This window comes from Paraphaeosphaeria sporulosa (assembly GCF_001642045.1).
Source record: "Paraphaeosphaeria sporulosa strain AP3s5-JAC2a unplaced genomic scaffold CC84scaffold_2, whole genome shotgun sequence".
In the NCBI taxonomy this organism is placed as follows: domain Eukaryota; kingdom Fungi; phylum Ascomycota; class Dothideomycetes; order Pleosporales; family Didymosphaeriaceae; genus Paraphaeosphaeria; species Paraphaeosphaeria sporulosa.
Genome location: NW_017253361.1, coordinates 1,765,398 through 1,785,747, shown reverse-complemented (window position 1 = coordinate 1,785,747; position 20,350 = coordinate 1,765,398). Strand labels below are relative to the sequence as shown.

At 53.7% G+C, this 20,350-nt stretch overlaps 9 protein-coding genes across 9 annotated transcripts; 5 read left to right on the top strand and 4 right to left on the bottom strand.

Moving 5' to 3' along the window:
- Window positions 1-60: 60 nt before the first annotated feature.
- Window positions 61-978, top strand: CC84DRAFT_1160897 (uncharacterized protein). The gene is made up of 3 exons (XM_018177609.1): window positions 61-260; window positions 349-473; window positions 589-978. Exons 1-3 carry the CDS (start codon window positions 238-240, stop codon window positions 600-602), a joined length of 162 nt encoding a protein of 53 aa, XP_018040212.1. The 5' UTR covers window positions 61-237; the 3' UTR covers window positions 603-978.
- Window positions 979-1,512: 534 nt separating this feature from the next.
- Window positions 1,513-2,461, top strand: CC84DRAFT_1111555 (uncharacterized protein; the record flags this gene model as incomplete). The annotated part of the gene is made up of 3 exons (XM_018175285.1): window positions 1,513-1,879; window positions 1,931-2,055; window positions 2,104-2,461. Coding segments are annotated over exons 1-3 (753 nt in total), but the record flags the coding sequence as incomplete, so codon positions are not given.
- Window positions 2,462-4,855: 2,394 nt separating this feature from the next.
- On the bottom strand, window positions 4,856-6,019 carry CC84DRAFT_455421 (uncharacterized protein). The gene is made up of 2 exons (XM_018186341.1): window positions 5,746-6,019; window positions 4,856-5,688 (listed from the first exon to the last, which is right to left on the bottom strand). The coding sequence occupies exons 1-2, from the start codon at window positions 5,891-5,893 to the stop codon at window positions 4,991-4,993; spliced, it is 846 nt and encodes a 281-aa protein (XP_018040210.1). The 5' UTR covers window positions 5,894-6,019; the 3' UTR covers window positions 4,856-4,990.
- Window positions 6,020-6,855: 836 nt separating this feature from the next.
- On the top strand, window positions 6,856-7,922 carry CC84DRAFT_1137817 (uncharacterized protein; the record flags this gene model as incomplete). Its single annotated transcript, XM_018176166.1, has 4 exons — window positions 6,856-7,070; window positions 7,124-7,283; window positions 7,365-7,673; window positions 7,720-7,922. The coding sequence occupies 4 exons, from the start codon at window positions 6,856-6,858 to the stop codon at window positions 7,888-7,890; spliced, it is 855 nt and encodes a 284-aa protein (XP_018040209.1). The 3' UTR covers window positions 7,891-7,922.
- Window positions 7,923-9,368: 1,446 nt separating this feature from the next.
- Window positions 9,369-9,872, top strand: CC84DRAFT_1235785 (uncharacterized protein; the record flags this gene model as incomplete). The annotated part of the gene is made up of 1 exon (XM_018183861.1): window positions 9,369-9,872. One exon carries the CDS (start codon window positions 9,369-9,371, stop codon window positions 9,870-9,872), a length of 504 nt encoding a protein of 167 aa, XP_018040208.1.
- Window positions 9,873-10,840: 968 nt separating this feature from the next.
- Window positions 10,841-13,998, bottom strand: CC84DRAFT_1255787 (MFS general substrate transporter; the record flags this gene model as incomplete). The annotated part of the gene is made up of 8 exons (XM_018184569.1): window positions 13,639-13,998; window positions 13,517-13,588; window positions 13,218-13,456; window positions 13,140-13,165; window positions 12,162-12,492; window positions 11,787-12,110; window positions 11,412-11,720; window positions 10,841-11,356 (listed from the first exon to the last, which is right to left on the bottom strand). Exons 1-8 carry the CDS (start codon window positions 13,673-13,675, stop codon window positions 10,841-10,843), a joined length of 1,854 nt encoding a protein of 617 aa, XP_018040207.1. The 5' UTR covers window positions 13,676-13,998.
- Window positions 13,999-14,340: 342 nt separating this feature from the next.
- CC84DRAFT_1111550 (pre-mRNA-splicing factor syf1) lies at window positions 14,341-17,443 on the bottom strand. Its single transcript, XM_018175284.1, has 2 exons — window positions 15,087-17,443; window positions 14,341-15,035 (listed from the first exon to the last, which is right to left on the bottom strand). The coding sequence occupies exons 1-2, from the start codon at window positions 17,357-17,359 to the stop codon at window positions 14,795-14,797; spliced, it is 2,514 nt and encodes an 837-aa protein (XP_018040206.1). The 5' UTR covers window positions 17,360-17,443; the 3' UTR covers window positions 14,341-14,794.
- Window positions 17,444-17,589: 146 nt separating this feature from the next.
- CC84DRAFT_1160894 (vacuolar ATP synthase subunit D) lies at window positions 17,590-19,148 on the top strand. Its single transcript, XM_018177608.1, has 5 exons — window positions 17,590-17,745; window positions 17,803-17,915; window positions 17,979-17,989; window positions 18,046-18,430; window positions 18,483-19,148. The coding sequence occupies exons 1-5, from the start codon at window positions 17,731-17,733 to the stop codon at window positions 18,733-18,735; spliced, it is 777 nt and encodes a 258-aa protein (XP_018040205.1). The 5' UTR covers window positions 17,590-17,730; the 3' UTR covers window positions 18,736-19,148.
- On the bottom strand, window positions 18,989-20,097 carry CC84DRAFT_1160892 (U2 small nuclear ribonucleoprotein B). The gene is made up of 4 exons (XM_018177607.1): window positions 19,990-20,097; window positions 19,936-19,942; window positions 19,566-19,869; window positions 18,989-19,512 (listed from the first exon to the last, which is right to left on the bottom strand). Exons 1-4 carry the CDS (start codon window positions 20,061-20,063, stop codon window positions 19,163-19,165), a joined length of 735 nt encoding a protein of 244 aa, XP_018040204.1. The 5' UTR covers window positions 20,064-20,097; the 3' UTR covers window positions 18,989-19,162.
- Between the last annotated feature and the right edge of the window lie 253 nt (window positions 20,098-20,350).

Sequence of the window (20,350 nt, the reverse complement as noted above, 5' to 3'; positions counted from 1 at the left end):
ACCCGCGTATCGATTGCGGCCCTGGTGCAGCCTCGGTTACCCAGCGTCGGGAGCGCCAGGGTCTAGATGTCCTGGGGCAGCCGCGAAGCGTGCCAGAGAGAGGGGAAAGAGGGAAAGGGATCGCGTGAGCTCATTGACGTCGCCCAACAATTCTGGGCATCGTTCTTCCAGTGCTCTCGCCCTCGCATAGCTTCTTACACGCCCAATACATCGACAACCGACACTCGTACCGCCACAATGGCATACTCTAGGCTGTTTACGTGAGTACCCGTGTTCAGGAACCCCGTTACGCCTCTTCGTGACTTGTGGGAGCCCGCGCGAGCCATGCTGTGCTGATGTTTGCACCAGACCTCGCAACCTTGCCTTCTTCTCCATGTTCTCACTGGGCGGAGGCTACTTGACCATGAAGTCCCGAGCGCTTGCCGTCAAGCAGCGCGAACGCGGCGACTATAGCGTAACCGTGGATCGCTCGGGTAGGTCACGGCCCCCAGGCGTCCTCGCCCGTCATCCAACTCAAACAACAGCTCCTCCCTGGCCATGATACGGATAGCGTTAGAATCTCGTCGAACGCTGCTAACAACAGTCAAGGTGGCGGTATCTGAAATTCAGCGAACGAATTGGCGTTGTGGCGTCAGCACTGTGGCTTCGGCACGGCTCACATGAACTTGCATCGGCAGACTCTCTCTGCATTGGGCGTCATTATGAAACGTGCAGTAAACAAAGATGACTTCAGGCACACAGCCAACTCTTCTGCCCACTGTGCAAAAATGTCCGAATGATGCGTTGGCTCACAGACGCTGACCGCACGCTTCAAACAAGCCCACTCTCCGAAAGCAAGCAGCACATACCACCTGACGGAATTCGGACAACGGGAGTAATGGTGGTCGGCGGTGATTTGGCCAGTAACGCGCACTTGTTCTCGGTGAAGGTCGTGCGATGGAAAAATATGAGGAAACTCTGCATCAAACAATTTGTCCAACTCTCGTCAAAGAGAAATCACTGTTTCGGAAACTGCTGCAAGCGATGCGCGTAGCTGTCGCGTGGTCGGGCATGCGCTTACAACTCGGAACATGGCAGCCGCAGTCAGCCCCAGAGGCGGGCATCCCGCTGCTAAAATAAGCACCTCAGCCTCAGAGCTGGCCCACTCGATCCTATCAACCCACAGCCATAGCAACACAACACATTCCAACCGAGAAAATGCACCAGTCTAACCGCGAATTAAAGATCTCCCCCGTGTGTGGCTGCTTCTTAGCTGCGCTGTCCTCCCACCGTGCCATTTCCATTATGGACTGCTGTGTACCCTGCGGCCAATCGCTGCGGCCTTCATGTAGGCCTGCTGCAGAGCCCGCTGGGCGTAGTCTGTTGGTCCGTGGTAGGCCTGACTTTTATTCCCTAAATCAGGCGTTCGGTCTCCTACCTCAAGGGCGCAGCTAGGACCAGCTTTGTGCTCTGCGTCATTCTCAGTGTTTCCATATTACCGATTGCCTGCCCCGAGCTGAGATCTATCTGTGATGCTCCGTCCTCACGACGCCCCCCAAGAACGAGAAGCGAATGCTTTTGATCTTCTTGTTTCCTTTGCATGACGAGTCTAGCTGCCACCCGTAAACATGGGTCAAGATCAGAAGTACTACGATGTCGACGATTACTTAAGATGGAAGAGGAGCCAAGGCAAAAACAACAAGATCGCGCCTCGACCGAACTTGCTGGCAGCCACAAACTGGTTGCGCAAGTTCTTCGATGCGCGCAAAACAAACTGGGCCGCCATGGGCAGCCTAGCCATGCTCTGCCTTGGGGCGCGACGAGAGATACCCGACATTCACGTTGTCTACGACGATAAAGACTTCCAGCGCATAAGGATGAAACTAGAAACCGACCCTAGGTATGTCTTCAGATGACCGATTCTATGCAGCCAGCCTCTTAACGTTCCTAGGGTGCGGCTGCCTAAAGACATGAACTCCATGTTCTCTTCGAAGCTACTGATATCGACCGGCCCGAAACACAATGACGCTGGTTGTACCGAAAATGCGGATATTGAAGTAGAGATGATTCCGCCAGGTATTTGTTGCACTTGTATAAGATGACAACGATGCTGACAGACGTTAGGATCTCACGGCACGCCACCCAGCGATATCCTACGCAACAACCAAGCCATGCTATCTCTCAACCTGAATGGTAAGATTACCAATATCAAGGGCTTGAACATCTTATACCTGGTCAATACAACCGTCCACATTTGCACCAGTTCAGACCTGCTTTGGGACCCCAAAAAGGATCTGGTGTGGTTGTGCCGGAAATATGGCAAAGAAATTCAGTCGATACGAGCGCAATTGAATGCCCGGCAAGTCAAAGAGAACTTCCTGGGCACTGCGTTTTTTTCGGCATTGTCTGCGGAGGAACAACGACTATGTTACCACGTTCTGCTAGGGAAGGAGCCTCCGCCGTCGATGTTCCTCACTCCGGCTCCGGCCCATGGCCAACCAACAGGCCCTGTAGCCAGACCGCCTATTCCGTCCCACAAGTCAGCGCCATCACTGAAGGATGCTGTGCAGGAACATTCGGATTACTTGAGACCTCCCATGCACGGCAAATCCAAAACAGCACCGGCCCCCTCTCCTAATGGATCCATCACGAAAGCTTCACCTGACGCGGTTACGAGTTCACAAACGAAAGAGACCACTCCCGAAACTTCACGGAACTCTCGTTCCAGATACCGCAACTCGAGTGCACCGACGACCCCAAGCGCAAGTCGAAATGTCAGCCCCGAAGCTGCCGCAGCTCGATCATCACAGGGCATTATGGAATTTAGATCGGCTCATATGCAGCAGCACAGCATGATCTACCAAGCGCAGTCCGTAAACATGCAGAATTTGGCGCCTGCCACAAAGCCACAGGTAGTGAGGACGAAGAAGTCGCTCCCTCGCGTCGGGGGCCATCCGTCGAGCGCGCAAGCTGTGCCGGTTTTTGCGCACAAGACACCGACTGCACGACAAGCGCATGCTCAAATGATTCCAGCGGCCGGCTCCAAGCTATCCGAAACAACGAAAGGTCCCGATGATGATGGTTCCAAATCGCACTCCCACGATAGCGCCCTTCCGTCAGCAACAAGTGCTCAGCCGCACGTAGTGGCGCACGCGCACCCAGCTCATCAGATCATGGCCCAGCGTAATTCGATGCTGCCTAAAAGCCAAAGCGCAGTTACAGGCGCCCCTCCAATTTCTCAATTATCAAGCAGCAAATCTGAGACACCTCCAAAGGGCCTTGCTGTTGTAGGTCCGGAAGGACTGTACCCGACTCCCAAATCCACAATCCAGACTACGAAGAGTCAGCCTGCTGCGACGACCATGCAGAACAAAGTCCAAGGCACCTCGAAGGATCATGTTTTTGAGCTTGACGCTGCCTCTCCTCAAGTGGAGAATTTCGCCGAAGCAGTTCCAAGTGCGAAATGCGTCGCCGAGCTTCCCGCTGACAATAATCCACCACCGCAACCAATACTTCAAAGATTCAATACCCTACCAGATACTCCAATCAGTCCACCACAGGACACAGCACAACTTAGCTCCATTTCGGCCTTCGGCAATTCACCAGTGAGCCCTCCGACTAATTTTGCTCCACTTGCATCTAGAATCCAGCCGATCAATGTCGCCCTCATGAATGGAACACCAAAATCAGAACCTGCTCCACAGACCTCAAAGTTGGCTCCTTCTCCTCCTGTATTCGATTCGCTTCCTCCGAGTCTTATGATCGGCTTCCGTGGACTACAGCCTTCGTCGAATACAGCGCCTCGAACACGTACGACATCGCAGTCCTCGAACGGCTCGGATCCGCCAGTGGCTCTTAGCAACTATCAGCGCTACTACTCGCCCCCTAACAGTAGAGAAGCCTCCCCTAACACTGCGTCTACATCAGCGTCAAACAGTAGACATCCATCGCCAAGTCGAGGCACAGTATACAAAGCGTATACACCTCCGCTTACGCCCCCAATGCAGCCAAATCCCGAACCTGCCCAACCCCAACTGGCACCTCCGATGAGGCATAGTCAGGTTCTCACGCCTCCAGCCCTAAAGTCCGCTACATTACCCGCTCAACAACAAGGGAAACCCACGCGCATGGATCGCGCTTCCGAATTCATAGGCCGTGTATCCCCACCAAGTATACTAAGGGCTGGAGCAAACTTACCTCAACCGCTCAAAACCACAAAGGCCAACCACCACCCCAATCCACTTACCGCCAACCCACCAACACCCCAGAGTGCTTCCCACGTGAAGCATGACTCCCACCACATGCAGAACCACCGAGCTATCTCTGAAAATCACAACGGCCCAGAGAATCCGTACTTTACCGCCGCCCCACAAGTCCAGGCATACCCCCCACCATCTCACTCTACTGCAAACCAATACATTGCATTTAGCACGCAAGACGCCTCACCACCCGAACCTCGTCGCCAATCCTCACTCCACCAGCGCAACGCGTCTACTGAATCAAGCACGTCCACGAAATCACACGATTCGGAGAAGCTAGCGCAGGAGTACCAGCTGGACCTTCCTGCTTTCGATGACGGGTTCGGATCACATCCAAAACGTAGCGAGGCCGAGTCCGAACTGCGAAAGTCATACCGCCCTTCATATGCCGGGAATGGATATGGGTCCCAATATCAACTGGGGTCCCCGGATTTTGGAAACAAGCAGGGGAAGTTTATGGACGACTTTCATTTTTTGCGATGATTTCATGATTATAATGCATAGGAGTTCATGGTTTTGGTTTGCATCTAGCATTGATAGCTTGGGTTTGGAATTGATACCATAGAGGGGGATAGGCAACTTGGATATAATGGGGATCATTTGGGACTTGGTGCCTACTGTTGTTCGGGACGGATAGAAGAATCATCAATCGCTTACTCCATAATAATGCTCTATCTACATGTCCATCTCTCGTTCAAGATCTATCTGTACCTTTCTCACGAAATCTCCCAACTTAATTCTACCGCACCCCCTCACCCCAGCAATGGTGCTCTCTCCGCCTCCACCAAGCCCTCCCGCTCATCCGCTAACCTCGCTCTGACATGGAAAATCGTCCACATCACCATAATCCCAACGAGCGGAAACGGTCCCGCCCACCCAACCGCATACACCACCACCACCGGCAGCCTAAAAACTAGTACCGCGAACAGGCCTGCAAGAATGTAGAACCATAGCATCCAGACCACACTAACCTCGAAGATCATACGCCGAAACACATCACTGCTCTCATACCTCGCGCAAAACGCACCGCGGTATTCCACTCCGCCCCCGCCGTCAACCGCAACCACATCCTCGACGATGTAGTACACCGCCGGCCTCAGCACGTTACCCTTGGGCACACTACCGAAGCGGCATGGGAGGCGCCACCCGCCGAGATTAAGCACCAACGAGATCAGCGTGAGCGTTGCAACGAGGGCCATGAGGACCACGGTTGGCAGCGATAGCAAGCGAATTCGGAAGTCGAGGTCTGCGTCTCTGCGTGCGAGTGCTGAGGATATGAGGGCCGAGATGGAGATCAGCACGGCGAAGTAGCCCCATTGAAAGATGTCGAGGGCATAGCGGGAAGAATCGAGCGGGCGGTATTTTGAGGATCGTTGAACTAGTTTCCAGACGCGGTCGATGGTGGCGACGGCGGTGAAGAGGCCGAGGATGGCCGTGGGGAGGGTTAGGACTGCGATCAATGTGTTAGTGGATTGTACGGGGAAGATGTGTCTAGGGGAGAAAGTACCGAGAGTGCGGTCTAGGTCTGGTTTACCGTACCAGAGGCCGTAGAATAGGCCGAGATTGAGGAAAATGGGCGGGGTGAGGATGACGCTCCAGGCGGTTGCTATTGAGGCATAGCGCGTGTGTAGGGTGTAGGGTAGTTTGACAGTCATTTCTACCGTTTGTGAGAGATTAATGCATTTGGGTTGTGGCTGTTGTTGCAAAGATGGGTTGGCAGGTGCGTCGGTGGTGAGTTCCGAAACGTTCCGGACGGGGGGCTACGACAACTCGGGCGAAGAAAACGGCGACTTCGATTACAGATCCGATGATTCTTATAACAAACTCGAACGAAGGTTAAATCTCTCTTTCAATCTGGATGTGCAGAATAGAGGCGTGACGGTCCAATTTCGTATCTTATCACCTGCACTACGTATCTGTATCCGCTTCCATCGCGAGGAAATTGGGATTGAGAGTCCACCAAATTGGAGGGTAGAACCCAATGTTAGACTTGACCGCTGGGAGCATAAGACAGGGCGGCATGCTGATGAATAGCAAGACCCTTGCGGGGACGGAGAACGCACGTGATCTTAGTTGATGTCGCTGTCTATGCAGGGTATTATGCAACGCGTACAAACGGTCACAATAAAAGCCCAGATAGACTAGCCAAACAACACTCGACCACGTGGTTCTCAGTACTCCGAGGTCGCGAAGGGCCGAGGGGGGCGCATCCCCACAAGCTCCTGGCCAATCAGAGGTGGTGCTTAAATTGCCGACAGTACAGGTACGAGCGGGGAACCACATCCCCCACAACACCAAGCTCGACCCTGAGTCGTGAGAACGCCGTCCCAGGCATGGCTTACGAGCATCCCCTGCCCCACACATTCAGCCAGCCAGTAACGTTTGAGGCTACGCAGGAGTAAGAGTAATGGACGAATTGGAGGCGTGTGGTGCACGGGGGAAACATCCAGGTCTGGAGAACGTGAAGTCAGGTCGCTGGAGGTGGTGATGGAGGCGGCGGGGTCGCTCAGGCCTATGCGCGGATTAGGTACGGATGACTGTGGTGGAGGAGACATAAGTCTACCCACCCCGGGTCTCGCCTTCCCTGCAGCTTCTTGTCCAAAATCTCGCAGCAATCATGGCTACCAATACAATGACCACGCATCACGAACCCATCGTGAACGATGCAGAGTCTGAAAGAATTACAAACAACAAGCCGCACCTCTCTCACACCACAACTAATATCTCTCTCAGCCCAGAGCAGTTCGAGCGCTTATACCTGGCGCCAAAGGTCCCGCATGCAAGCCACAATGCCGCGAAGTACGCGAATGCTGTGCCTTTGGGTTTTCTTGGGTACTTTGAGCTGGCATGCCTACCCGATAGACTCCGACTAACAGGATCGACAGATTCGTAATCTCTACATTCACGTTTAGCATGGTGCTCATGGGCTGGGGCGGCGCATCCGGCCTACAAGCCGTCGTGGGCATCTTCTTCTTTACAGGCCCCGTGCTACTTCTCCTCTCGACGATATTCCTCTGGATCCAGGCACAATTCTTTCCCATGATGGTGAGCAGCTCTTGCCCCGACCTATTCCGTATATTTCCACACCTCTTCTATATTACACGCTAACGCAAAGCAATACACCAGGTCTGCGGCCTCTTCTGCGTGTTCTGGCTCTCCTTCGGTGTTCTGCAACTGCCCACGCTTGGACTGGCAGCTTCGTACGGCGGCGGCGACGCCGCCGTGGGCGCAGTCTCGAAGGAGATGAACGCGGTGATAGCACTGTACCTACTTGTCTGGGGCTTTGCGCTCGGTACCTTCTGGCTCTTTACAATCCGGATAAATGTCGTCTTTGCGGGCATCTTTGGTTTTGTGACGATCGGCTCGTGGGTGCTGTCTGGTGCTTACTGGGCACTGAGCAACGGGCATTTTCAGAAGGCGCTGCGATTGCAGAAGGTGAGTCTGGTTCAAGGATAGTGAAGACGAAGCTGACTGGAAATAGGCCGGCGCAGCATTGCTTTTCATCGTTGGGCTGCTTGGGTGGTACATGTTGTTTGTGATTATGGCGGCGGAGATGCGCTGGAGAGTGTGTCCCCCGGTGGGAGATTTGAGTCACTATTGGGACAGTACAGACGTTGAAATTGGCGCGCTAGAAGGAGAAAAAAGAGAGTGATGGCCTCTGTCATTTACGAGTAAGCAAGGCGAACGGCCAGAGAAAGAAAAAGAGAGAGAGCTTTCGTGCGGCTTGCAGCAGACCCGAGTAAGTGCGGGTAATATAAATCCCTGTAATTCTGGTCTCAGCCTCGTGAGTCGTGGTGAGACCGTCTCCCCGTTCGGTGACATAATCCTATAGAATAAACAGTATACTCCTCCGCATTCCCCGCCCAGACATTCGCGAGCATGGAGTCTAACAATTACAGGCCAAGCAGATATGGATGCAAAGTGAGCTCGGACTCTCGAGATAGTACTAAGATTATGATTTTACCATTGCGGGAAGTTGGACTGATGGTTTATTTCTGACCGCATCTGGAGATTTGGACTCGATGCCTTGACGCAGGCTCGAAACACCATGCTGCTGAAGCCCATCCTGGTGGATGTGATCGCCAAACCTTCGTCCTCAATCGTCCCGACGAACACCGCGGCAGCTCCCGGGACCAGAAGCAATACGAGTGTAGAGTTGTCTACTTGGATGCTTTACAACGCTGAGTACCTCAAGAATCGGCCTCGGCGTTGTTCTGGGAGGGGGGTCTCGTGCTTGTCATCGTCTCTTTGATGCTTAGTCGTCGGAGGAATCGAATAAAGAAAAATTTCTCAGAGACAGAACGTACACCGGCAAGCATGAACTTGACGGTCACGTGAAAAAAAGGATACTCACGCTCATGAAGCTCAAGATGATCAGATATATGAGATGAGGAGGCGTACAATTGAATTTGTGGGGATTGATAGGTCAAGGCAGATACTTAAGATCTAGGGCACAAGCGCTCCAGTGGAAGCTCGCACAACAAGCAATGTTCCAGAATTGGAGGCGATGCATGGGAGCATCGAAACTTTTGCAGCATCAACATCTGGCGATTTGAAATTTTCTTCAGAAGATTTTTCAAAATCGTACGCATATACCGCCCTATCAGATGACGAAACCCAGAATATGCACGGCTGTCGCGAAATAATATAGGCTACGGTGAAGATACTTTTCTGTTCACCAAATCGCCGCACGAGCATCAATGTCACTCCCATACTTCCCAAAACCATAGACTTTGAGCAATTTCATAAACGTGAAACACTAGGTTGTGAATTGATGCTCTCTATGAGATCTCACCAGCGGCTAATTCCATCGGCCGGGAAAACCAATGCAGGCGGTGCGGCCAAGGAAAAAGGCAAACATCAAGACTTGTTGCTTACATAGCAAGGGTGTTCAATTGGACGCAGGCAGTGTCGACACGCAGGGGTCACCTCCGTAAAACAGTACATATGTTGTGCGTACCAAGATTGTCAGTGGTCGCTCCATCCGCTGTGTTACCCTACGACCTCGGTCGGATTATATATGAGTAAGTGCATCTCCCAGCCTTGCAGTGAGGTTTGTGTGACCCTCGTCGCTGAGTTCCTCCATGCGCTCCCCTCTGCAGCTGCTGAGCTCAATAGCATTGAGTCACCATGGAAACCGTCAAGCCAAGCTCATCTGGATGCACGATTCCATCGCAATATAGTTTTGATGCGTCTGTCTGCTGGTCTGCAACTTCAGCCGATTTCTTGCGAGGGGATGTGAGCGCTGCGGTCCACATTTCCACAATGACTGGCTCCGTATGCAGCGGTGACGATGCATCTTCGGAGACGCAGATTCTACAGGGCAGGACCGCAATCATATGCCACTTAACTCAACAGCAGAGTTTTAATACCTGGACGTACTGGTCATTGACGAGTCTCTTGTCTACGTACACAAATCTCGAACTTGATCCTGATTCATCTACAAAAACCGTTATTACCACATACACCCAAACGTACGAAGGGGTGAATGTACCATCGATGCGGGAAAAATGCTTTCCAGGCCCAAGAGATTGCGGGTACAAGTACAAAGGCGCAGGTTGCCCAGACGGACACACGCCACTCAGCACAGCTGTCTATAGTAGCACCTCGACTCTGATTTGCTGTCCCTTGTAAGCTACAGCAAGATACTTTGAGGACATATACTCATCTAGGCCGCAGTGCACAGAATATAGATCCAGAGCTATATACTGACGCAAGCTACGGTACGGTCAAAATAGAAGGAATCAAGACTTATTCCTGGGACGATGGACCCCTTGTAGGTTGCGGTATGTATGGTCTTAGTTTTCAATAAGATATTCTGACTGATCTAGTCTACACTGGTGGTGACCTGGCAAATGAGGTGTTTCCCACTTCTCCGTTACTATCGACATCGGAAGCTGCTACGATTACGATCAATGTCATCCGAATGAAGGCGATCTCGGTAGAGGTCACCGGTACTCCGTCCACAAATTCAAATGCAGTACCAGGCTCTACGCTCTCTTCGGTCATCGCATCGTCTACCAATACATCATATGCAAATCCGAGTCCAGGTCTTGATACTCCGTCGAAGATAGGCATTGGTGTAGGTGTCGGCCTGGGCAGCATACTCATGTTGGCTATTATTGCTATATTAGTCCTCTTGACACGGCTACGGAGGAAACGATTGCTGAAAGAGGATGTATACCATGACAAGCCCGAACTCGACAGCCAACCAACCAACAAAGAGGTTTACATGTACGCTCATGAAGTACAAGATGATCAGGTACACGAGATGGACGGTACAATTGAGCCAGTAGAAATCGAGAGATCGCCGGGCATACAAGAAATAGATGACACTGGTCTGCCTGTAGAGGCTGATAGAAGAAGCAACGTTCCCGAGTTGGAAGATCGGTAGGACGCATGTGATACAGAGCTGCCATGCGTCGCCTACCTGATTAGTAGCAAACAGAAACATAATATCACTAGCCTGACGCATGTTCGAACGCGAACATAAGCAGGAACCCTTTTCTTGTGGGTCAGTATGATATTCCCTGTCACTAATACTATCAGAAGGAATTTTTTACGACATCTGTTATGTCCAGTAACACCTCCAGCCGCTTACCTCATTCCTCAGCCAGCATAGCCCCCCGTTCCACGCCCTCTACATCCACGCGCTTTCTACCGCCCTCCGGCCGCCTTTCCCTCTCCCACATCCACGCCACGCACCCGGTAATAACCCCCTGCATCACAAATGCCCCAGCACTCCACCTAAACCCCCTCTTGAACCTCGGCGCCTCTCCTGCCGGATACGTCACAAGCGGCACCCACGCATTAAACGCGTAACCCAAACTATTCATAATCCCAATAACTACCGCGCGCTCCTCCGCATCCTTTCCGCAGATCTCGTTCGCCCACGCCATGCTAAGCGGGCCGTAGGGCACCGATGCGCGCTGCAGGAAGAATGCGGCCCACTTGAGGCCCGAGGGAATGTGCCAGATAGCGAGGCAGAGGGCAGAGAAGAAGCCGAACAGCGTGGAGAGGGTCATTATGGGTGCGCGGCGGCGGACAGCGTCGGATATGATGGCGAAGACGACAGTGAGGACGAGTTGGATGGCAGCGGCGGCGGTTGGAATAATGTTCTGGCGACTCGTTAGCTGGTGTGATACTACACGGTGCTGTTTGGAGCTGACGCACTATGTTTTCGACAGAGTAGTGCTCGCTTTTGAGCCAGAGCGAGAAGGGATTCACGCTGCCGCCAGGGCCTGTGTTGATGAAGATGATGTACAAGATGGTTAGGAGGTAGACGTGCCATCTTCCGAAGATGCGCTTGAACGCCGAGCGGCCGAGACGGGTACGGGGAGCGCGGCCGGCGGATAACATGCGCTGCCTCGCGAGAGTGCGGTCGCTATCGTTGAGGTAGAAGGCGCGTGTATTCTCTGGCAGATCTGGAAGGAGGAAGAACCCCGCGATGCAGATGGGCGCGCTGATGATCCCATCCATAATCTGTAGAAAGCGTCAGTAAACAAGATGATGATGATATTGATGCCAATCACTGGAGTCAGATCGTACAAAAAGCCATTGCCAACCTGCAAAGCCACGTGCACCGTTGAGACCTTTGTACACCGCTGCTTGGAGGTATCCTGAAAACATGCCCGCTGCAGCCGAACTCGCGTGAAATATACACGCTCTCTTTCCTAGCTCCGAGGGCTTATACCACGATCCCAGTATGGTGTGTGCAGCCGGATAGAAGATGCTTTCCGCCAGTCCGACGAAAAAGCGGATGGCAATGACTTGTTTGGATGTTTTTGCCGCTGCGAGACAGAATGTCAACAGGGTCCACACGAGCTCGCAGCTAGGTACCCAGATGCTCGGGCGCACCTTGGTGATGATGATCTACAGGAATTCTGAGTAAGTAGAAACACGAGCCTCATGTGTCCATCGTACCTGAGAGGGAATCTGACCAAGAACGTATCCCACCGTCCACGCAGTATCCATCAGGTTGACTTCGTTCCCGTTCATCTCCAGGTCCTCCTTCATACCGCTAACGAACGCAGTCGCGATGTTAGTCTGGTCCAGATTCTTGATGAAGTAACCCAGCGACAGCAAGGTAATCAGATATGCGTCCAACTTTGAAATGAATCTGCGCTCTTCCTCTGTCCTGCCAGGCTCATGGTCCCAGATGTACGACCACCACGGCACTTTCTCTTTAACACTACTCTCATCCTCAATGGGCCGGTCTGCGGGCCGAGATATTGGAATTTCTTGCTCAAGCTTGCTGTCTAAGATTGCATCAGCACCCACGGCAGAGGAAACGCAGCGGGATGAGGCGAAGGTGCCATAGAAAGTCGTAGAACCAGACGATCTAAATGAAGACATCTTCTGGGGAAATCAAAAACGCACACCTGTAGCCACGAAGCCCCACTCGACTCCAGATTATAACGGTGAGCGATCGCAATTGCTCCATAGACGCGTCGATTGCGTGCGTATCACGAGGGCCGTACTGCTCTATCTGGTCGCACAGTGGCCCGTTTGGGTTACTTATGGGGAATGATGTGGGTCTCTGTGATGACTTAGGCAATCTGGGATATTTGAGAGAGTAGATGTGTGCGTGGTGAGGTTGCACGGTCTACCGTCATTCCTGGTGCGGATGAGGTGCTCGAGAGGTTGCAGTTTCGCGCTTCTCATTGGTCAACACACAGGAAGTCTGAGACATGCACGTTAGCAGGACCGCGGACACAACAGTTCGACAGTATAGTGGCCGAATCCAATATATAAAGTTATCTGGCACGCTGTTCCTGGACGCTACAATACACGAATACTCCGTGGAGTCTAGAGCTAGGGAGCTGCTAGGCCCGTGGGTTTGGTTTTCACGAAAAACGAAATCATGCCGTATTCATTTGCTGCCCACGAAACAAGGCTCACTTCTTGTCGCTCCCAGGAAGCCAGCCCTATTCCACATTAGCTTACGTCCAGAAATGTACGATGCCTTACACGCCCTACCTTCTCCTTCATCTTATCCCAGTACTTCTGGTCCCTGTCTGCACCTCCAACATGCCCATCTCGAGTACTCGGCGTAGCGAAGATACTTCCCTGCGGTCGCTGGAACTGGGATGGCGGAACCTTGGATGCATCCCATTCACGGCTGAGACGGCGATCTTGTGTGGGGTGTTGCTGGGCTTGTGGGTCGGCTGGATCGCCGCTGCTGGTATCCTTCTTGGTGGCATCTTCAGAGGAAGTATCTGTGTGAGAATTAATGGCACGGTCGAAGAAAGGTTCAATGCGAAGGATGCGTCTCGTACTGTCTTTTTCCTCATGCTGGGCGGCGGTAGGGTTCTTGTCGGTCTGGTTGATGCCCGCAGACGAGTCGTAGCCTGAGAGTGTCAGAATACGGTCATCGTGTGTGCTGCGCGGGCGCACCAACCTACTCCATCCAGCAACGACATGCTGTTGGAAGCCATATTATGTCGCCTTCGCTGTTCGCTTTCCACACCTTAAATCTCGTTGGAATAGGTCGAAGAACGGTGCGGGGTCGTCTTCTAGGCTTTGTCTTGATGAAACAAAGTCCACAGGCATGGAAGGACATCTGGTATATCCACCCAAGACAAACGGAAGAAGCATCCTGTACGCAACACCCACTCACATAACATCATTGCATCACACCAAGTCGTTTGCTCCTCATTGTGCATGCATGCCTAGGCCTAGGCAGCAGCCACAATGCCCGAGCCCCCAGCTCCAGCAATTGGTAGCATTTATCCTGTCACGTCGCGGCATGGGACGCAACACGCACTTATTGGCTGTGTATTGAGCGGTGGAGGACAAACGCGACGGGTATGACATCACGCGAGTTGGCAGCGCTCCGTCGCCAATCCGAGTTGTGCTCGTCTTGCAGCAGGAGATTGGTCTAGAAGTAGGGGTACTAATGATACCGCGGCACCTTCATTCCGCATACATTGCCGGTCAACAGGCGCCGCTTACCGTCATCTATTAGGAACACCCACTCGATGGGGTCAACTGCCTAACGGGGTCAGCGAGGCGCAGTGCTTGCATCGTGGCGCCATGTTTCATTTTATCTTGCGTGCCGCACCACAAGCAACTAGTGTCACCCGGCAGGAGCGGTTTTGATGAGGAGATAGTCTTCTGAGTAATTTGAGGGGCAAACTTTCAATATATGACATCCAGATAGAAGAAAATTGCGCGTCCGGGTTGCTCATCATGTCCTGTGCGCAGCAGCAAAGTGTGAGCCTCGCGCTGTCGCACAACCCAATCAAGTCCCGTACAGTTGATCTGTCTTTTTCCTCAACCTGACAAAAGAAATCCCTCGTGCCAGCTTCGTCCAGCCCACTGTTATCCTTCATTTTGAACTGTCCGCAGGTATCAACGCCGGGTATGCAACTAGGTATCCACCCCGAGATATGTGCTTGGCACATTGAAATCAATCCCCATCAGGGGCAGAAAAGAAACATTTACACAAGCAAGCAAAAGCTGAAGAGTAAGTGAAGAGCAAGTAATACCGAGAACGCCGTAAAATGCACAAAGAGAGGGGCCTTCTTGCCTGTCTATGCAGGATCGTAAAGTCGTCATAGATCATCGTCGAGGTCGATAGCGTCTGGGTTGGCGGCAGGAGCTGCGGCGTCGGATTTGATGTTGCCGCCCTGAGGTCCTGTGCTGGCAGCGACGAAGCCGGAAGGAGCTTTTGCTTGACGTTCGAAGGCGGCCATAGCGTCTTCGCCCTCTGCTGCATCGCCGTTGACGTGCTCACCGTTTCCATTTTGCTGGCCTCGCGCGACTGCCTGGGAGGCGATGAAACTGACATCGGTGCTATATATTGTTAGCGCTGGAGGTACAAACAGAAGTCGAGATGGTACATACTTGTACTGAGCTTGAACACTCCGCTTGATCCGAAGCATTTCCTTGTAAGTGTCCTCGTTTCCGTGTTGAACTTCGAACGATTCCCACTTCTTCCAGAACTCTGGACTGGTCCTCGGATCGCAGAACTGGCTCGCGTGGCCATAGATAGCTCTGGCTCTGTCGATTTCACCCAAGCGTCTTTCCATCTCGGCGAACTTGAGACACATCTCCTTGGCCTCGCCGTCAGGCAGCGCTGATATGGCGCGTTCGTAGATTGGGCGTGTGGATGTGAGTCCGAAATTGGAGGCCGACTTGGTGATGTAGAAGTTAAACATCTCCATCCGGTCTTCGTCAGCGACTGCCTCGGTAGCACGCTGGTAGATGCGCATGGCGTGTCGTGCTAAGCCGCGGTCTTCTTCGAGAGCACCGTACATAAGGTACAGCACCTTTGCGAACTTGGGCGGACACCCTTCCACAGCCTGCTCAAACAAATCTCTCAATCGCTCCATGCCGATCTTTCGATCGACCGCTTTGGTCAGATACAGGTTCCATATCTCGAATGCGACAGGGTAGCTGAACAGATCTAATCCCCGTTCGTAGACCTTGAAGGAATCTTCAAAATAGCTGTTTTCTTCAAGAAGGTTGGCGTAATTGACAACGGTCTGCGGCGTGGCGATGCGAAGCTCGAATACCCTCTCGTACACCTTCTTGGTTTCTTCCAGTGTGCTCACACTCTCCACAAGATCAAGATAGACACTCCACAACTTCCAGCTCTTGTGTACCCTTTGCTGCGGGGTCAGCGACTCGTCGAAGTAGTCCACGGTAGACCTCTTCGGGGCTTGTGTTGCCTTGGCGATAATCTCGACAGCTCGGTCAAAGTTCTCGTGGCGCAACTCCATCTCAACCCACTCGCACCACATCTCGGCTAGTTCGGCGACCGACTTGAAGGGCACCTTTACCGCTTTCTCCATGATAACACGGGCATTTTGAATATCCCCGCCGGCTTCGTAAAATTTTGCGTATGCAGTCCACAGCTCATGGAACTTGCCGACTGCCTTTTTGGGATTTATGGCGGCTATGGCGTCGGTGTACGTCTGCACCACCTCTTTGCTGTTGTCGCCCCACAACGCGACGCGCTTCTCCCATTCAATGACATTATGCGGGTTTTGTCTTAGCATAACATCGTTCAATAGGAATGGTCGCCGCTGCATTAGCGACTCGAAGCGGACCATCCGGATGTCTAGATCGGCGTCGGCGTCTTGATCCACTTTCTCCTTATCGGACCGAGCAGCAGCCTCTTGCAGCTTAATTCCAATCAAGGTCTCCTCGGCCTCTATGTATGTGTCGAAGACCACGGAGAAGTCGCGGACCGTCATGACGGTGGTGATGCCCTCCTCGAAGACATCGCGAGCTTTTTCGTACTCGTTCTTGTTCATCCAATAGCGCGCGAGTCCGACCCACAAGATACCACGCTGATCAGGGAATTTGGAGATGCCACTCCTGATAATCTTCTCGACATCAATGCCGCTGTCGTCGCCGGTTTCGATATCCTTGGCGTGGTCGATGAGTAGATCAATCATCTCAGTCCAGAACTGGAAGGGTCCCTTTGCCTCCTTGCTCTTGAACTTGGGGTTGTTAAGAATCTCCATGTACTTTTTGACGGCCTCTGTGTACTTGCGCATGTCCTTGAGCAGCTCGATGAAATCTTCCGCATCTTCCGGGTGTATCTGCATGTAGCGCCGCCATATCTTGACGGCCGTTTCCCCGGACGCAGAGGTGGCGAAGGGCCTGTAGAGCGCCCAGATGCGGTTGTGCTGCGTCAGGGGGAGTGCGCGCAGGGCGCGGTCGAAGGTGCGGCGGGTGGTGGTGACGAGGGGCTGCTGCATGAGGAAGTTGAGGTACATCTCCCAGATGCGCGGCATCTTGTTGAGCAGCACGAGGGCGCGCTCGAACAGGGCATTGACCTTGACGTAGTGCGGCGCGTACTTGGCGGGGTTCTTCTTCTCGAGGTGCTTGGTGCGCAGCTCGAGGTAGAGCTTCCAGAGCTTGTAGGAGCGCGGCAGCGTGGTGCACGCGCGCTCGAGCACAAACGCCTGCTCCAGCAGGCTGCCGCGCGACTTCTTGAAGCCGTAGTAGTCCAGCCACGGCTTGACGCTGCCGGGATTGCGCTGGATGTCCTGCTCGTACGCGACATCCTGGTCGTTGATGAGAAAGAGGTCGCTGGAGCGCTCCATCTTGCGCTTGGGCGGCCGCGAGAGGCTCGCCGTCACGGTGCGGAGCAGCTCGCCGGGCATTGTGTCGCCGGCAAAGGCGTAGGAGAGCCCGCGGAGGGCAAGGGCGAGGGAATCGTGCGTGCTCGAGGTGGCCGTCGAAGGTGGAGACGAGGTCAAGAATCTGAGGGAGCACTTCGGACGGGCGGTCAGCAGCGTGGTCCGTGCCCCAAACATGGCGCCAACAGCAGCAACGCTCGGCGGCCTACTGCAGCCGTAGCCGTGCAGCTGCTAAAGCGTCTGAGCTGTGCCGTCATTAGCAGCACCGTGCAGTTCACCAACGCTGCGACGCCCCGATCCCACAGCCATTCCGCGCCCCAACGCTGCGACCTGAGTTCCCGTGCATTCTCCGTCCGCTACTCCACTCCGTTACTCGGTCGGCCCAGCATCTCGCCATGTCAGGCAGCGGGGTACGTCGCCGCTGCATCAAGATAGCTACGCTGCAGCACCACTGACGCCACCATCAGGCGAGAGAGGCCGTCTTCCCCACGCGCCAGTCGCTGGGGTTGATGAAGACGAAGCTCAAGGGTGCCCAGACCGGCCACGACCTGCTGAAGCGCAAGAGCGAGGCACTCACAAAGTACGCCCTCCCCGTCGTCATGGCACCCGTCGCACAGCACCCCTGCTAACTCCCCTCTCACAGACGCTTCCGAGGTACGACCATGCCACACATGTGTCCTATGTTCGTTGCAGCTAAAATCCTCCCCCAGAGATCACCCGCCGCATCGATGAGGCCAAGCGCAAGATGGGCCGCGTGATGCAGATTGCTGCCTTCTCCCTCGCCGAGGTCACTTACGCCGTTGGCGGTGACATTGGCTACCAGGTCCAGGAGTCGGCCAAGCAGGCACGGTTCCGCGTTCGCACCAAGCAGGAGAACGTCTCGGGTGTCTTCCTTCCCCAGTTCGAGAGCTATACCTCCGACAGCGCCAACGACTTTGCACTCACTGGTTTGGGCAAGGGCGGTCAACAGGTGCAGAGGTCACGCGAGACATATGCAAGGGCAGTGGAGACATTGGTAGAATTGGCAAGTTTGCAAACTGCCTTTGTCATATTAGACGAAGTGATCAAAGTCGTGAACCGTCGCGTCAATGCGATGTGGGTATCTTCCATCCTTCAACGCCAAAATCCATGCCCTGACAATCAACAGTGAGCACGTTATCATACCGCGAACCGAAAACACCATCAAGTACATCAACTCGGAACTCGACGAGCTCGACCGAGAAGAGTTCTACAGGCTGAAGAAGGTGTCCGGCAAGAAGCAGAGGGACGCCGCCGAAGCGGACGCTGAGCGCGAGGCATCAAAGAAGGACGCTGAGGCAGAGGAAAAGGGCAATGCTGCCTCAGAGGCGGAGACGCACGACTTACTGGGTGATCAAGAAAACGAAGACGTTATCTTCTAGGGGATAACGTGTGATACCAGTTTAGTAGTGACGGCGCGAATGGTGCTGACGATGCGGCGGCTGAAACACGGTGGGATCGTGCTCACCACGGTCGACAACCCATGACGCATTCCGTACAATGTACCTCCTGGCCGGGGGATGGTGGAAAGCGTTCCTGGCCGCGTGCTTGGCCTTCTCCTCAAGATAGATCCTGACGTTGCGGAGATCTTCAATTGTTCGGGGATCCTTCCATTTGTCGCTACTGGGGTACACGGGCTGGGAAACAACTGCCTTGACTTCATCATCCCTAGATGTGCGTGAGTACATATTCTGGCAGATATGGCAAGACTATATAGTTGAAAGACCCTGTATTGAGTTATGGTATCATAATAGCATCATCACAGCATTCTGGCTGCGGAGAATCAACGCCTAATCCACATGCAATAACCTACGTCCGCTGGTATGAGACCTTGAGGGGCTTTTGGTCCTTTCCGACGCGAGCATCCGCCGTCTGCTCCTTGGCGGTAATGGAGAACTGCTCGTTTTCGAACTCGACGAAAGCGACCGCCCTCATCTTGACGTAGCGCACCTCCTTGAAGCCTTCGAAGCGCTCGAAGATAGCAGTGAGGTCGGCCTCCTCGGTCTCGTAGGGGATGTTCTGCACGAAGAGAGTCTTGTTCGGTCGCACGTACTCGTCCGGAATCAAGGCGGCGGCTCCTGGCTTGCTTGCGCGCGGCTTCTCGGCGGCAGCCGCAGGGTTGGCCTGCGCCTTCGCATCCTCCTGCGCACGCTTGAAGTCTGTGACATGTCAGCAACACGAACGGAAACTTCGCATCGGAAGACCACGGTACCTTTCTGGGTGAGACGCTTGCGCTTGTGCTCGTCGAATACCTCGGGCGCCTTCCTCTTCACTGTCTCATCGCTGTGAGTCTTCGCGCGCGCGACCTTCATGGTCTTGCCAAAGAGCTCGAAGCCATCCATCTCCTCGACAGCATCTAAGGCGGATTTCTCGCTGTCGAAGACGATGAAGGCCTGGCCCTTGCGCTTCAGGCTGCTCTTCGCAACGATTTCGAGAATGGTGCCGTAGTGCTTGAAGATGACGTCGAGGGCTTTCTTGAGGTAGTCGATGTTGATACGCTCCTCAAGATTGTTGACCTTGCTACGTTAGCATGAGCCACGAGGTGCAATGTGAGCTGCATGCTGGCAGCAGGTGCAACTCACGTAGATGCTGCGACAAAGTTAGCGCCTTAGCGACAGCATATTTAAGGGACATACGTTTCAATTGGAACCCCGTACTTGGGATCAACCGCGCCGCCGCTGGGGACTACACCCTCCATCTTGTCTCCCATGGCGAGAGGTGTGGGGGTAATGCGTTGTGGTGTTGTCGGAAAGCTCTCTGGAGCTGTTTCCGAACTATTGGGTATCGCCGCTAGCGTCCGCCGTTAGCGTCACGTGACTTTGCAACATGAAGGCGCGCTACTATTGCCTAGCATCCGCGTCTTTATGGCACAGGAAGTGCGCAACTATCACCCAGTGGGCATGATAGATGGTTGCGAGAAACGACCGTACAGCGAGTCTCACTTCTACATGTTCAAGAGCCGGGCCACGTTGCACATAGTTGCGCACGCCTCCCGTG